General features: G+C 46.4%; 1 protein-coding gene across 1 annotated transcript in view; it reads left to right on the forward strand.

The window, feature by feature from the left end:
• CDS2 (CDP-diacylglycerol synthase 2) overlaps positions 1-17473 on the forward strand; it is a 50676-nt gene that overhangs the window by 22736 nt on the left and 10467 nt on the right. The window contains exons 3-9 of the mRNA XM_079987533.1: positions 4991-5087; positions 6303-6400; positions 10342-10481; positions 10871-10929; positions 13315-13397; positions 15774-15861; positions 16605-16673. Of these exons, the coding sequence (XP_079843659.1) occupies positions 4991-5087; positions 6303-6400; positions 10342-10481; positions 10871-10929; positions 13315-13397; positions 15774-15861; positions 16605-16673 (634 nt within the window). The remainder of the gene's footprint in view (positions 1-4990; positions 5088-6302; positions 6401-10341; positions 10482-10870; positions 10930-13314; positions 13398-15773; positions 15862-16604; positions 16674-17473) is intronic.

Below are 17473 nucleotides of genomic sequence, written 5' to 3' on the forward strand. Positions count from 1 at the left end.
TGCCAGAGAAGGGCCAAGCAGGGAGAGAGGGAACTCATCGGCTGGGGAAGGAAATCAGCGTAACACCAGGGATAAAGGGGGGCGGTTGGGGGAATCGGAGAGGACTCTTCGCTGGAGACCAGCGGGGAGAGCACACCCACCCTGCGCAGAAAGACTTCCGCGCAGGGAAAGTAGGTGTAGACTTGGCGTCAAAGAGCTTTTGTGCTGGAAGAAGTTTAAGAAACGCCCACTGACGGATTCTGCTAGCGACTGAACAGCCACGAAGTGAAGGGCTGTCCAGTCAGGAAAGGTTTAACCAGGCAAACTAGCCAGGCATGGTGGCAACTTACGCACGAGCAACCCCCATACATTCATTACACTTCCCTCCTGCAGTTTTACAATCCGTACATTTTGTATACGTCAACTGATGCACACACAAAAGCTCAGGTTCATTATATTCAAGGTTGTTAGACCAGGGGTCAGCAAACTTTTTCAGCAGGGGGCCGATCCACTGTCCCTCAGACCTTGTGGGGGGCCGGACTATATTTTGAAAAATAAATAAATGAACGAATTCCTATGCCCCACAAATAACTCAGAGATGTGTTTTAAATAAAAGGACACATTCTGCTCATGCAAAATCATGCTGATTTAAAATGCAAACAGGCAGAGGCAGCAGGTAAAAGCCACTTAAATGCTGATTCACGGACCGTCTGCGGGCTGGATTTAGAAGGTGATTGGGCCGGATCCAGCCCCCGAGCTTTAGTTTGCCTACCCATGCCCTAAGCCAGGGGTCAGCCAACTTTTTCAGCAGGGGGCCGGTCCACCGTCCCTCAGACCTTGTGGGGGGGGCAGACTATATTTTGAAAAATAAATAAATGAACAAATTCCTTCGCCCCACAAATAACTCAGAGATGCATTTCAAATAGAAAGACACATTCTACTCATGTAAAAACACGCTGATTCCCAGACCATTTGCGGACCGGATTTAAAAGGCGATTGGTCCAGATCCGGCCCCCGGGCCTTAGTTTGCCTACCCATGTGTTAGACCCTCCCATGAAGAGGCATTTTCCAATTCCCCCCGGGACTGTCCAGCTCTGACTGCCTTGATCAGCCTGGAAAGAGCACTGGCAATGTCCACAGGTGGTCCATCTCAGCTTTCCAGTGATGTCAGCCTGTTTTGACGGAGGCTGTTGCCGGGGGGGGGGGCGGACTCCAGGTGTCAGAAATATGAATTGTTGCAGGCATGATACATTTTTGGGGGGTGATGCTTCCTCAGGGACACCACAGGGTGATGTAGTGGTTAGAGTGTCTGCCTAGGGCCTGTGAGACGTTGGTTCAAATCCCCACTGAGCCCTGAAGGTTACTGGGTGACCTTGGGCCTCTCACTGCCTCTCAGTCTAACCTACCTTGCAGGGTTGTTGTGGGGATTAAATGGAGAGGAGGAAAACCACGTATGCCATCTCGAGCTCCTTGGAGGAGAGACGGGGTAAAAATGCAATAAAGAAATAATACATAGGAAGGGGTATAAAAAGGTAAAGGTACCCCTGACCGTTAGGTCCAGTTGCGAACAACTCAGGGGTTGCGGCTACCGGGTACAGCTTCCGGGTCATGTGGCCAGCATGACTAAGCTGCTTCTGGCAAACCAGAGCAGCGCACGGAAACACCGTTTACCTTCCCGCCTTAGTGGTACCTATTTATCTACTTGCACTTGAGGTGCTTTTGAACTGCTAGGTTAGCAGGAGCAGGGACCAAGCAATGGGAGCTCACCCCGTTGCGGGGATTCGAACTGCCGACCTTCTGATCGGCAAGTCCTAGGCTCTGTGGTTTAACCCATAGCGCCACCCGTGTCCCAGGAAGGGTATAGTGAGCCCAAAACGCGATGAAGTAAAATGCTACATTTTCACCATGTCATTCCAAAGGAATGCCACACAAAAATTACGAAGTTGCTTCTCACATACAGTGGTACCTCGGGTTACAGATGCTTCAGGTTACAGACTCCGCTAACCCAGAAATAGTACCTCGGGTTCAGAACTTTGCTTCAGGATGAGAACAGAAACCGCACGGCGGCGGCGGCAGCGGCAGTGGGAGGCCCCATTAGCTAAAGTGGTACCTCAGGGTAAGAACAGTTTCAGGTTAAGAATGGACCTCTGGAACGAATTTAAGTTCTTAACCCGAGGTATCACTGTACTGTATATGGAAAGTCACCAAGGGAATGAAAAATGTATAGACCTATATCAAGAAAAATACAAACACACACAAAAAGGACACCTTAACAAAAGAAGAATTTTTTGGGTGGGAGGTGTCTGTCAGTGGTACTGTTTATTCTCTATCTGCTATTGTTGGCTCCTAGCCACAATGGCTGTGCTCTGTCTCCACAGAAGCAGCAAGGCTTCTGAATACCAGTTGCTGGAAACCACAGGACGGGAGAGGGCTGCTTTTGTGCCTGGATTCCTGCTTGTGGGTCTGGGGCATCTGTGAGGACAGGATGCTAAGCAAGGTGGGCCACTGGCCTGATCCAGGAGACTCTACTTACTGTATTTTTCGCTCTATAAGACGCGCCAGGCAATAAGATCCACCTAGTTTTTGGAGGAGGAAAACAAGAAAAAAAAATATTCTGAATCCCAGAAGCCAGAACAGCAAGAGTGATCTGGCTCCTGGGATAGCCCGCAAAGCCTCTGCAGGGCAGCGAGATGAAGGCTCCCCACTGCCCTGCACAGGCTTCGCGCGGCTCCTGCAGGCTTTTCTACGAGGGGGGAGAAGGGACTGATGTGGCCAGTCAGTCCCTTCTCCCTCCGGAGAAAAGCCCCCAAGAGCTGTGCGCTCTTTTTAAGGGTGCACGGTTCCTGCGGGCTTTTCTGTGAGGAGGGAGAAGGGAATGCCTGCCTCATCAGTCCCGTCTCCCTTCTTAAAGGTAAAGGTAAAGGTACCCCTGCCCGTACGGGCCAGTCTTGACAGACTCTGGGGTTGTGCGCCCATCTCACTTAAGAGGCCAGGGGCCAGCGCTGTCCGGAGACACTTCCGGGTCACGTGGCCAGCGTGACATCGCTGCTCTGGCGAGCCAGAGCCGCACACGGAAACGCCGTTTACCTTCCCGCTGGTAAGCGGTCCCTATTTATCTACTTGCACCCGGAGGTGCTTTCGAACTGCTAGGTTGGCAGGCGCTGGGACCGAGCAGCGGGAGCGCACCCCGCCGCAGGGATTCGAACCGCCGACCTTTCGATCGGCAAGTCCTAGGCGCTGAGGCTTTAACCCACAGCGCCACCTGCGTCCCTTGTCTCCCTTCTTGGGCACACACATTTCCCCTTACTTTTTAGGAGGGAAAAAATACGTCTTATGGAGCGAAAAATACAGTGCATTCTTACGTTGCGCTGCCCTTGGGTTGTGTTTCAGTCTTGCATCTGTTAGTGTGTGTGTGTGTGTGTGTGTGTGTGTGTGTGTGTGTTTCACAACGGCATCTTCTGCACAACGTTTCCCTTTTTTTAAGGGAAATTCCCCTATTCCAAATAGGATTCCTTGCAAGAAAAGGGAAAAGTTGACAGCTATGCTTCTGCAAGCCTCCGTTTCTCTGGCAGTGTCTGGAGTGTGACCTTCTGCCAAGAGACCCCCGAGGGAGAATGGACGGGGGCCGTGTTCTCTCAGGAAGCAGCCTGGTGCCAGAAATAGCAGTTGCCTTTCGCCCTTGCTAAGAATGTGCCAAAACTTTGAAAGCCATCAGGGAGCGGATCTTCCGATTCTGCAAAGAGTAAATTTCCACAGCGGGGCTTCTGTTTCTTCCCCTGCAAGCTCTCTCATAGACTCAAACAGGGGGGATTTGATTCAAATCAAATCAATTTAAATCAGTAGTCAGTAAGACGTGATTTAAATCATTTTTGTTTTACAGGAAGGTTCAACCTTGCAGGCATTCTCTTAATATTTACAACCAGATGAAAGTTTCATTTTTGGAATAATAAAATTTTCAGAGTAGTTTTTACATCTATTATCAAAAATTACTGCTTTGTTATACTATCAGAAATACATAGATAATTATGAAATGATTGTTTATATTTGGACAACTTTTCTGCTGTACTTTGTTGGAAGGAGAAAAATAATCATTTCCTTAATAATAATTTAAACAATTTATTTAACTAAAACAATAACGTTATAGCATATGTATCCATGTTTGTTAAGCAATGTAGTTAAATGATTTTTTAAAATAAAATTTAGCACACATGAAAAACTTTAAACAAATCCTTATTTCCTGATGAGTAGCCTTTGGACTATAATGTAACTTAAATAGAAAATTATCTTTAGAAAGATTTTTCCTCCAAAAACATTTCATTTTAAAAATCCGATTTAAATTTTTTTAAAAAACTGTTGTTGTTTTTAATCATAGTTTTTTATCCACCCGGGACTCAAACGGTTGTTAAGTTGGAGAGATACCAATCTATTTTTTTTTAATAAATTTTTATTAAGGTTTTAAAGATTACAGAGAGAAAAAAAAAATAACAATCAATGATAAAAAAGAAGAAACAATACATATATATATATAAAAAAAAATCCTCAAAAGCCAGAAAACAGAAGAAAAAAAATAGAAAAACAAAATCAAACCTGTACATCACTTGCTTACATTTACTTATTTCCTTGACCTCCTCACACCTCCCATTTTTGTATTCTGATTCAATTTCTTATTTCAGCAAATCCTTCCAACCTTATTTTTATCTTAATAATTTGTCTTAATATACTATAATTTTACATTCTCTCTTTCACCAACTCGTTTTTACTTAATCCTTTATGTCATTTCTACTAAAACCACATAATTTCCTTTTCCCAACATCTTTTTAACAATCCTTAATTTTGCAATATTTTTGAAGATAAACTTTAAATTTTTTCCAATCTTCTTCCACCGACTCTTCTCCTTGGTCCCGGATTCTACCAGTCATCGGAGAGATACCAATCTAGTCCAACCCCCTACAATGTAGGAGTCTCAGCCAAGGAATCCCTGATCTCTTTTGATGTTTTCCTTCCTCTGCAGATGGAAGAACTGGTGGGTAAGAGGCATCCTGACTCTGGCGATGATCGTCTTTTTCTTCATCATCATCTACCTGGGACCCATGGTCTTGATGATGATCGTAAGTCTTTGCGGTCTTTCTGGAAGCTGATCTTTTCCCGATGGAGGCCTGGGGGTTCGGGAATGGCCTCCTCTTGCCGGAAGGCAGGGCTGGATCCCACCTCCTCGCGAGTTTAAAAGGCCATGGGGAAAGAGGAATGCTTTTGTCTGGAGCCTAAAACTATGTACAAAAGGAATCCGTCAACAAATTTGGGATGTGGAACTGCAATGCCACGTGAGCGAGATGAATAAACACCCAGCAATAAAAGATAATGGGAGAGGATTTACCCCAGCAAATTATTTGTCAAAATTACAAATACCCAAATACAGACGATCATTTACCCTCACTAGATTCAACATGCGGCCATCTGCCTTATTGCAGGACAGATTCGAGGGTAAACCGTATGTGGAACGAGTCTGCCCCTGCGGTTTGATGGAGGTAGAAACTGTCTCTCATGTCTTGTTATGCTGCCGTTTCTACGGGGATATATGCTCGGTATTTATCACTCCTGTTATACAAAATCTCCAAATGGGTCCGAACTTCAATTTCTAAAACTCCTGGTAGAGGACAAGTGTCTAGACATCACGCTAAGGGTGGCCAAATTCTGTGCGACTGCCATAAAACTTAGGGAACAAGCTGTACTACCAAAATGATTAAGGTTTTACATGATAATTTTAGGTTATATTTTAGTGATCAAGATTTAATATATTTTTTAAACTGCCGATATATCTGAATTGTCTCCCAATTGCAATTCAGTGTATTCCTGTTGTGTTTTATGATTTTCCTGATATTGTAACTGAGCCGGAACTGGTCTGTGACCGTAATAATAAAATTCTATTCTATGTACTGAAGGCTCCAGGCAAGCCTCTGTGGGGAGATAATTCCACAAGCAAAAGGCCATCTACTGAGCTCCTTGGAGAACAGCATGGGATATAAGTGTAATAAATAAATACAAAAAAATAAATGCAAGAATGCTTATTGTTCTCTTGAAGTGGCCTGGAAATTTATCAAAACTCATGCCCCCCTGCTGTCTGTCTGTCTGTCTGCAAAAGCATATTTAGGGGAGCATAACTGGTTTGCTCGCACTGGGCGCAGAGTCTCAGGGGCATCACAACTATGATGTAGAATAGAAGTTGTATGTGAGTGCCAAATTTTGGTGTTGTACAGGGCACTTAGGGAATTTGAGACCCCAAAGTCTACTGCTGCTGTCTGTCTGTCTGTCTCTCTGTCTCTCAGGTAATGTGTGTGCAAATCAAGTGCTTCCAGGAGATCATCACCATCGGTTACAACGTTTATCACTCCTACGAGCTGCCCTGGTTCAGAACCCTAAGTTGGTAAGTGGAATCAGAGTTTGTGCTATCTGAGTTAAGCTCTAGAAGAAGTCTGGTTTCCTTGTTTTCCATGAGGATATCTCTACGCAGCTCTATTCTTCTAAACAGCTCAAGGTGGTGGCTGTTGTTAATGTTTTCCTTTATGACTGTAACCCAACAGTGTGGGGCAGTCCATCATACCATATAGAAAGCAAACAATAAACAATAAGAAAAAGGAACCAATATAAATCAAGGCTCCTGTGTTTCCCAGGCTGGCATGGGTGGTAAATGTTGAGCATCTAAGTCTGAAACACAGGAAATAAAACCCCACCAGATGGCATAAAAGCCTTCTGGACCCTCCATCCCCCTGGGGACACACAGTTCATGTATTATCTTTTCCTCACTGGCCAAAGTCCATAAGTTACTAAGCCAGTGTGGTGTAGTGGTTAAGAGCGGTAGTCATGTAATCTGGGGAACCGGGTTCGTGTCTCCGCTCCTCCACATGCAGCTGCTGGGTGACCTTGGGCCAGTCACACTTCTTTGAAGTCTCTCAGCCCCACTCACCTCACAGAGTGTTTGTTGTGGGGGAGGAAGGGAAAGGAGAATGTTAGCCGCTTTGAGACTCCTGAAGGGGAGTGAAAGGCGGGATATCAAATCCAAACTCTTCTCTTCTTCTTCTACCACATTTTTTGCTCTATAAGACGCACCAGACCATAAGACGCACCTAGTTTTTTGAGGAGGAAAACAAAATATTCTGAATCCCGCCTGCATTTGCTCCATAAGATGCACACACATTTCCCCTTACTTTTTAGGAGGGGCAAGTTTGTTTTATAGAGCAAAAAATACGGTAGGCCACAAAGCTAGATGCAGATTTTTCAGGGTTTTCCATTGCTGGGCTATTGAAATCCTGGCTGCAGTCCACATCCATGCCACCAGCTGGCACTGCAAACAGGGGTGGGCCACCCCCCAAGCAACTCACTTTTCATTGGCTCCACCCACTGTCACTCCCTTCCCCAGCCACTGCTTTCTCTCTCTTTTTTTTTTATAAATATTTTTTATTAAGTTTTAGAGATAACAACAAACAAAAAAAAGAAAAACAAATACACAAAAATACGAAGTTATAAAATACATAAGAAAGAAAAATAGTTTCAAAAAAGGAAAGAAAAAACACATTTTAAAACAAAGAAGAAAAAACACAAAAATCCCTCTTTTTACTTCTCCTCTTTGATTCACTTATTTTCTTGACTTCCTCACATCTCCCTTTTTTGTATCCCTGTTAAAAAATTAATTCAGCAAATTCATATCCTATTAATTTGTCTAATTATCCATCCAATCTTATTTTCAGCCTTGTTGCTAGAACCCCTTCAATCCATTTCAATGCCATTAACATTCAAAAATTTTACAATATTTCTGTAAGTAAATTTTGAATTTCTTCCAGTCTTCTTCCACCGACTCTTCTCCCTGGTCTCAGATTCTGCCAGTCATTTCCGCCATCTCCATATATTCCATTACTTGCATCTGCCATTCTTCCACAGTGGGTAGATCTTGTGTCTTCCAATGCTTTGCGATGAGTATTCTTGCTGCTGCTGTTGCGTACATAAAAAAAATTCTATCCTTCTTTAACACCAATTGGCCGACTATGCCCAGGAGTATGCCCACTGCTTTCTCTCTCAACCATTCTCTGCACAGAGTGTCTCATTCCAACGGCTGGTGAGAGTTCCATGTCTAGCAAATGTCTAGCTGGGCTCTCAGCTGCCTTCACCTCAAGTCTGGAGGTTGGCTGAGCCAAGTGGTTCATACCCTTAATTCCTAAAGGTGTGGCGGGGGGAGAGTCTTGACCTGGATGTGAGGAGCTTCTGAAGAGTCCATGTGGGGGGGGGGCTGTTTGGGGAGCACCAGCTACTGCATCCCGTGGATTGCAGGGGGTTGGACTAAATGGCCCTTTCTGTCCCTTCCAACTCTACAATTCTATGCTTCTATGGCCCTATTTGCATATCAACAAGAGTGGTTACCATTGATGTGATGCGCACATATCCTGGAGCCATTGGCTGTTAGAGGCAGGTAGACCTAGACTAAGGCTACCAGATTTTTTTCAAAGAATCCAGAGACACCCCCCTTTTTTTTGAAAAGAGAAAAAAAATATTTAAAAAGTTATTTTTTATAAGAAAAATAAGAAGTAATATCTTCTCTTCTGTGGTCTCCTCTGTCGTGCGGCCTTCCTCTGGGCCCCAGCCTGCTCTCTTGGAGTGCTGGCTGCCATGGAGTAGGCTTAGGTCGGGCCTGGGCTCGGCCACATGTCCTTGCCCTCCTGGTGCTCTCCTACGTCTCCTCAGCGGCAGTGGCGCGGCACGGTTGGGGCTCCCCTCTTTTTTCTCCTTCCTCTTTCTCTCTCTTCCTTCTCCTCCTCCTCTACTCCATCTCCCTGTGTTGGCTCCGGGGTTTTCCTGGCCCGGAGTGCCACCGGGCAGTCAGCCGGGTGGGTGGGCACTCTCACTCCTGGCTCGATTTGGGTCGTGGCGGGGGGGAGTCAGTGGGTCCCCCAGTTGACGCGCCGGGCATCCCCATTTTCCCCTCAGCAGTGGCGGTGGCAGCGGCAGTTTCAGCAGCCCAGAGCCAGCCTGGTAGCGCAGTTGGCTCTGGCTGGCTTCAGGAGCTGCTCACTGCTGTGGCATCTGCCATTTTGCCGCGCCAGAAGTCCCCATATGACGTGTCTCATGCCGTTGAACCAATCACGCAACATTCATCCCCTACTAATAAATCTACAACACTTAAAATATAAATCCGGGGACATTAAATGAAATCCGGGGACATTCCGGGGACGGATTTTGTAAATCCAGGGACTGTCCCCGGGAAACAGGGGTGTCTGGTAACCGTAACCTAGACCAGCAATATCCAACTAGTCAACCGCGATCGACAGGTAGATCGCCAAGGTGCTGCCGGTCGATCACAGGATTAAAAAAAAGTGATTGCCTGGTTGCTCCTTAGCGATGGCTAACAACTTAGGCTCGGAGTACCTCAGGAACCCTCTGAACCCTCATATCCCAGCTTTGAAATGTTGTACAGTGGTACCTCGGGTTAAGTACTTAATTCGTTCTGGAGGTCCGTTCTTAACCTGAAACTGTTCTTAACCTGAAGACCACTTTAGTTAATGGTGCCTCCGCGCCACCGGAGCCCAATTTCTGTTCTTATCCTGAAGCAAAGTTCTTAACCTGAACACTATTTTGGGTTAGCGGAGTGTGTAACCTGAAGCGTATGTAACCTGAAGCGTATGTAACCCGAGGTACCACTGTATTCCCTGCAGCGGACTGTTGGTCAAGGAATTTTATGTACAGTGGTGCCCCGCAAGACGAAAAACTCGCTAGACGAAAGAGTTTTCCGTCTTTTGAGGTGCTTCGCAAGACGAATTTCCCTTTGGGCTTGCTTCGCAAGACGAAACGTCTTGCGAGTTTTCCCCTTCCCCCCCTTTTTCTAAGCCGCTAATAGCCACTATAGCGCTAAGACGCTAATAGCCGTGCTTCACAAGACGAAAAAACCGCAAGACGAAGAGACTCGCGGAACGGATTAATTTGATCTTGCGAGGCACCACTGTAATCCTTTCCCAAAAAAAGCTGAACAGCTATGGTCAACCCCCCACCCCAAAGAAAGCTTAACTACTCTTGCCAACCATTCCTAAAAAAGGCTCCACAACTCTGGTGTCTGCCCCTAAAAAAAACTCAACAACTATGGGCAATGACAATGGATAGATCACTGCCAGTTTTATTATACTGGGAGTAGATCACAGTCGCTAGAGAGTTGGATGTGCCTGACGTAGACAACCTTCTGGTGTTTTCGAAGACTAGGATCCGATTTGTAGCTTGATCAGCTCATTCAACCGGTTGAAGAAGACTTTCCAAATTTGGTTGATGTATTTCTCATGAAAGAAGCCTTAGGAGCCTCTCTGAAAAAGATGACGTATATTCTTTCAGGTACTTCCTCCTCTGTGTGAACTACTTCTTTTATGGGGAGACCGTGACAGATTATTTCTTCACTTTGGTCCAGAGGGAGGAGCCCTTGAGGATCCTTAGCAAATATCACCGCTTCATTTCCTTTGCCCTGTACTTAACAGGTAAGCAGGACTCTGGTCTCACATTCGGGACTTAATGGCACTTGAAGTGGGTTCTTCAAGGATTCCTGGAGCCAGGCAGCAATATGGAGACACAGTGTCCTTTTCTCATTGGGTGCCATGTTTTGATAGAAACACAGTCTAGACCAGTGTTTCCCAACCTTTGGTCTCCAGCTGTTTTTGGACTACAACTCCCATCATCCCTAGCTAGCAAGACCAGTGGTCAGGGATGATGGGAATTGTAGTCCAAAAACAGCTGGAGACCAAAGGTTGGGAAACACTGGTCTAGACCAATCACCCACTTGGTCTGAGGCCAGCCCTGTGATTGGCCAGGGTGTACTGAAGGGGAGGAACACCAGGTTCTCATTTAATTATTTTCTCTATTTCTGCAGGCTTCTGCATGTTTGTTCTGAGCCTTGTCAAAAAGCACTATCGACTCCAATTCTACATGGTAAGAGAGATTTTCTCTTTTCAGAGTTAATAGCTTGTGAAGGGAGAGAGAGAGAGAGAGAGAGAGAGAGAGAGAGCCTTTGACTGGCCTTCCCCAACCAGATGCCCTCTAGATGTTTTGACTACAACTCCCACCAGCCCTTACCAGCGTGGCCATTGGAGGCTACCAGCTTGAAGAAAGCTTTTTTCTTTTCTTTTTTGCATTCCTTAAAACACTTTACGTATTTCCTTTGTGTGTGAACAACGGATTGAAGAACGGGGAGGCCCACAACTCCTGCCAGTCTTAAAAGTTTATTTTGCAATAGCCTAAATCATCTTAAGAGGGGCATGGGTGGCGCTGTGGGTTAAACCACAGAGCCTAGGACTTGCTGATCAGAAGGTCGGGGGTTCAAATCCCCGCGACAGTTGAGCTCCCGTTGCTCAGTCCCTGCTCCTGCCAACCTAGCAGTTCGAAAGCACGTCAAAGTGCAAGTAGATAAATAGGTACCGCTCCAGTGGGAAGGTAAACGGCGTTTCCATGTGTTGCTCTGGTTTGCCAGAAGCGGCTTAGTCATGCTGGCCACATGACCCGGAAGCTGTACGCCAGCTCCCTCGGCCAATAAAGCGAGATGAGCGCCGCAACCCCAGAGTCGTCAGGGGTCCCTTTACCTTTAAATCTTCTTAAACACCTGAAAATGTATGCTAATACACAAATGGATTAAGCATGAATTAATTAAACATGAGTTTCCAGGTAAACTCAGGCTTGAAGATGACCATCCCAGTGCCCAAATTATGAATGTAGTCCATGCCTCGGTAATTTTGGGGCTGGATTACTGCAACATGCTCTTTGTGGGGCTTCCCTTGGGTCTTGTTTGAAAGCTCCAGGCGATGCAGAATGCAGTGGCTACGCTGCTGATCACAGCTTCTGGCCAATAAGATGTGGGACCCTGGTTGAAGCATCTGTGCTGGCTGCCCATCTACTACTGAGCCAGGTTCACAGTCCTTGTATTAATCTACAAAGCCTGTAACAACTTAGGCCCAGAGTACCTCAGGAACCCTCTGAACCCTCATATCCTAGCTTGATGACCAAGATCATTGCTGGTCATTCCCTGAGTTGGTGAGGCTCATTTGACAACAGCAAGGAACTGAGCCTTTAGTGTCACCGGCCTAGTCCTGTGGAACTCTCTGCCACTAGAGATACAGCAGGCACCTCCTGTGCCAACTTTTGAACGCCCGCAGAAAACTTTTCTATTCTGCCAGGCCTTGGTATGCAATTAAGAATAAATCATCCTGCAATGGGTTTACTGGTGTCTGTTTTAAATTTTTAAATGATTTTTATTGAACAGTTTTGTGTTTTTATTGCCGTACAGTGGTACCTCGGTTTAAGAACAGTCTGGTTTAAGAGCGATTTGGTTTACAAACTCTGCAAAACTGGAAATCGTGTCTTGGTTTGAGAACTTTACCTCAGTCTAAGGACAGAATCTGAATGGTGGAAGGGCAGTGGGAGGCCTCATTAGGGAAAGCGCGCCTCGGTTTAAGAACGGGTTTGGTTTAAGAACGGGCTTCCAGAATGGATTAAGTTCGTAAACCGAGGTACCACTGTAAACTATGTTGTTTTTTTTAATGCCACAGAGGCACACACATGTTTTTATAACTAGATTAATAATACACAACGTACAAGGTTGTGAAGAGGCAGCAAATGTTCCCACTTCTATTACTGTGGCTTTGGCCAGGCCAACCCTTCAGCACCACCAGCTCCCGACCCCCGAGCACAACCAAAGGCTCAGGCCATGGCTGTGAGAAGCTAAAGGGAAGACCCTCCCTGGGCCTCTGCTGGAGAGGAAGGGGCTATGGAGTGCTTTGCCCGTGTCTCAGGTTGTGTGGGAGGATTCAGTGGGCAGAGCCAACGTTGCTCTGGGGGCAACCACCCAGATGTTGCTGGACTCCACCTCCCATCATCCCTGATCACTGGCCATGCTGGCTGGGGGTGATGGGGGGAGCGGTCCAACAAGATCTCTGGACCTCACATTGGCTCAGTTCAAAACAAGGCCTCTCTCAACAGCTGAACTGCTGATCAGAACCCTGAGGATGCAGAAATATTTGGATCTGGTCTGCATGGGAGAACGAATGGTGGGTGGACCTTTGGTTTTTTGTTTGCAAGAAAGCCATGGACAGTGGACCTCCTGGGAAGCGATGAGCAGTTTTGGAAGGGGCTCCCTCGATTGCAGACTAGAGACAATCAGCCGTGTGTGTGTGTGTGGTCTTTTTGCTAACTCTGTGCCTATCATTGGGGTGGCAAATTCCCTGATGTTCTCTCTCTCTCTAATCAGCATTTTGGTGTGTGTTTTTGAGAAACGTTGTTTTTTGCCCCCTGCAAACTGGATTGCATGCTGTTCTTTCTTTCCAGTTTGGCTGGACCCATGTGACTTTGCTAATAGTTGTTACCCAGTCCCACCTCATCATTCACAACCTGTTTGAAGGAATGATCTGGTGAGTTGGTGCTGCTTACTGACTTTCTGCTGTGTAGCGCAGGCCGCCGGGATGCCTTGAAGGACAAAGAACATAGCATGGGGACAGGCCTCTTGCATGGGGCGTCACTAGTAGGAGCAGGAATCAATGGGCCTCTGGCTCATGCCTTGGGGCAACTGTTTGGGTTGGCATGATGAGATCTGGGGGGGAGTTTTCCTGGCATTAATCAGGCAAAAAGGAAGAATCCCAGTCCGCTTTGCTGTGCATGCATGTGCTCTTTCTAAATATGAGGCAGCCACTCAGTGAGCCTTGCACAGGAACTGCTCTCTGCTCAGCAAAAAAGCAGGTACGCTTCGGGCATTTTCCTGCATGAGGCTTAAAGTTCAGCTCTTGCTTCAGTCTGGTTTGTAAGGCCAGCATAAGTCCGGTTCTGAATTAGTAGCGCACGAGAGGCCCAGAGGCGACTAAAGCTTCTTGTCTGAAAATGCCCTTGCAACCTGAATTGTGTGGTCTCCATCATTTCTGTCCTCAGGATGCACACCTGCTCTTTTAGGGGAGTGCAACCCCATCCAGGACAGGGACGCGGGTGGCGCTGTGGGTTAAACCACAGAGCCTAGGGCTTGCCGATCAGAAGGTTGGCAGTTTGAATCCCTGCGACGGGGTGAGCTCCCGTTGCTCAGTCCCAGCTCCTGCCAACCTAGCAATTCGAAAGCGCGTCAAAGTGCAAGTAGATAAATAGGTACCGCTCCGGTGGGAAGGTAAACAGCGTTTCCGTGCGCTGCTCTGGTTCGCCAGAAGCAGCTTAGTCCTGCTGTACGCCGGCTCCCTCGGCCATTAAAGCGAGATGAACGCTGCAGCCCCAGAGTCATCCGCGACTGGACTTAACTGTCAGGGGTCCCTTTACCTTTAACCCCATCCAGGACAGGCTGTCTACTCCATTCCCTAACAAATTGCATGCTTGGTGGCCTAAATGAAGCCACCAGCAGTTTGAAAAACTGCAAAGACCCCCTTGGGGCCCACGGTCTACTACTCCAACTTGGTCCATCTAGGAGAGGCCCAAATGGCAATGAGTGCCGTCACCTAATGTGAGACCTGGTCCATGTGTCCCAACTTCTCCAGATTATCTTCTGGGATAATTCAGCCTAGCAGGAATCCCCACCCCCACCGCAAATAGATCCATTGGCTAACCTGTCCTAACGGCTATCTCAGAGTGAAACACTCACAGTTGGAGGGAGATCATTCTCATTTTGCCAGGTGCCAGAACAATTAATAACCATTGAAACCATGCCAGCATGAAATGATAACACATCAAGGTTCCCACAACCAGTGTCTTTTCAGCTGGCTCTCACTTTTGCATAAATTGTAATTTCATTTGTCCAGAGGATAAGGATGGTTTTGGCACTTAGCAAGGGAGCCATCTGTAACATGGCTATCAAAATACATTTAGAGTAGCTTGTCAGTCAGCATTACAAATGCAGCCACTGGCAGGATTTTATTTTATTTTATTTTATTTTATTTTATTTTATTTTATTTTATTTTATTTTATTTTATTTTTGCAGATCAAACCAATATTCACACCCTTTAAGTGAAAACATAGCAACTAAAGGCCAAACTAGGCATGACATTCAGAAATGTCAACCTTAAAAAGATGCACCAGCAAGGGTGTTGGGAAAGCAAGCTAATAAATGTTGGGAGAGAGAATTTAACAGTATCCTTCCTGGAGAAAACTCTTCCCACAAAACTAGTATTTGCAGGCGTTGGTGGGAATCCCTCTGGACACTAGTGGGAAATTTCCTTTCAGGGCAAATAGAAGCTTCCAGCTGTAGCCTTTAGCATCATGTATAGTTAGTCCCTGAATGATAATGATAACTATCCAAATACTTCTCTGAACCATCATGTAAATTACAGAGATGTGCTTAGAACAGAAAAGCAAAATCTAGCTTTGGCAGCTAATATCTTTGAAAATAACCAAGGGGAGGGGTGTGAAAATCCATACACTTGAATGAAACTTGTGGTTTCTGAAAGCCGAAAGATCTCCTTACCAGCATGTAAATTCTCATTTAAACTGAGGTTCGAGAGAAGCTCTGGGCCTTAATTTGCGTCAGGAGTTCTTTCTATAAAATGAAATTATGAAAGCACTATTAGGAGTGGGAGTTTTGCTGATTGAAATGGCGTCTGCTGGTTCAAATGAACGCATTCATCCACCCATCAGGGGACAGGCTTCCAGAGTGCTATTTCTAAATTAGCAGTTCGAACTCCCTGCTGGCAAGGAGATCTCTAGATCTGAGCCACAGCTGTGGGCTGCTGCCCCTTGCTGTCGTCAAGTGTCTTTCTCTCCAATCCAGACAGGTCCTTTGAGTGGTTTATCTAGGTCTTTTTTCCTTCCCCGCTATCTAGGTTTATCGTCCCAATTTCCTGCGTCATCTGCAACGACATCATGGCCTACATGTTCGGCTTCTTCTTTGGACGCACTCCGCTGATTAAGGTTGGTTCTGGTCCCCAGATGGATGAACAACTCTTAGGAAAAGCTGTTTTCGGCATTGGGTTTGAATGCCTGCCAGGGCATCCGGCCTGATTGTGCTGTGTGAGTGTGTGGAGTGTGTTTGGCAGGTGCACTGGAGCACAGGAGTGTAGAGAGCTGTGTTAGATGCTAGAGATGGAGCCTGGGTCCTTCTGTCTGCAAGGCAGATGTGCCACTGACCTATGGCCCTTCCCCAACACTAATAATAATAATAATTTATTATTTATACCCCGCCCATCTGGCTGGGCTTCCCCAGCCACTCTGGGCGGCTTCCAACAAAATATTAAAATACAGTAATGCATCAAACATTAAAAGCTTCCCTAAACAGGGCTGCCTTCAGATGTCTTCTAAAAGTTTGGTAGTTGTTGTTCTCTTTGACATCTGATGGGAGGGCGTTCCACAGGGCAGGTGCCACTACCGAGAAGGCCCTCTGCCTGTTTCCCTGTAACTTGGCTTCTCGCAGTGAGGGAACCGCCAGAAGGCCCTCGGCGCTGGACCTCAGTGTCTGGGTAGAACAATGGGGGTGGAGATGCTCCTTCAGGGATACTGGGCCGAAGCCATTTAGGGCTTTAAAGGTCAGCACCAACACTTTGAATTGTGCTTGGAAACAAAACTTAGTTTGGGGACTTCTGTCCCGTCTGATGGAGACTCTGGCGGCTTCTGCATCTCCTCCCTTTTAACGTTCTTGCCTGTTCCTGTATCTCCAGCTCTCCCCAAAGAAGACCTGGGAAGGCTTTATTGGAGGGTTCTTTGCCACCGTGGTGTTCGGCCTGCTAGTAAGTTGCTTCTTTCCCTATTGATTAAGAACAAAAGTTGTGTTGGGCCTTGGAGCAAGAGGCAGTGGTGTTACCCATAAAGCAGCCTCATGGAGATGGATGGTGGAAGTCTGGGGTCTGTTGAGGGCGACGGGCCTGCCCCACAGAGCACCGTCAACCCACCAAGAAGTTCTCTGAATGGTAGCCTGCTTTTGTGAATTTACAATCATCACCTGAGGCCCTTCTCCATGTGCTCCCTCCATGGGAAGTACGGAGGGTGGCAACATGAGAACGGGCCTTTATAGTGGTGGCTCCTCATTTCTGGAATGCTCTCCCCATTGGGGGGGGGGCTACTGGCGCCAGGCAAAAACTTTCCTCTTCAACCTGACCTTTGTCTTGTAACTATCTTTTTGCCTGGGTAGGATGTTTTTATGTGGGTGGTGCTTGTTTTGCTTCAGATATTGCAAGTCACTTGGAGTTGCTGTGGCAAAAAAAAAACAAAAAACGACAATTTTAATAATAATAATTCAGTTCAGGAATCCAGAACTGAAACACCCAAGTAGCTATCCAATAGAACAATAATATTTGGGCTCAGAGCCTGAAGGAAATGGGAGATTTCACCCCTCCCATATCCAAGAATCTCCTGACGAGTCTGCTGATTCTCCAGAGAGGAGGAGCAGTGTTTTGCTTTCTACTTATTCAGCTCCAGCACCAAATCAGTCAGTCAGTGTGTCGGAGAGAGAGTGTTAGAGATCGTGTGTAGAGATAAGGTTGCTGCTAAGAGCAGCTGCAGACACTCAGAGTAGCATTCATTTATGCTT

The sequence above is a fragment of the Podarcis cretensis genome, assembly GCF_951804945.1.
Source record: "Podarcis cretensis genome assembly, chromosome: 8".
Lineage (NCBI taxonomy): Eukaryota > Metazoa > Chordata > Lepidosauria > Squamata > Lacertidae > Podarcis > Podarcis cretensis.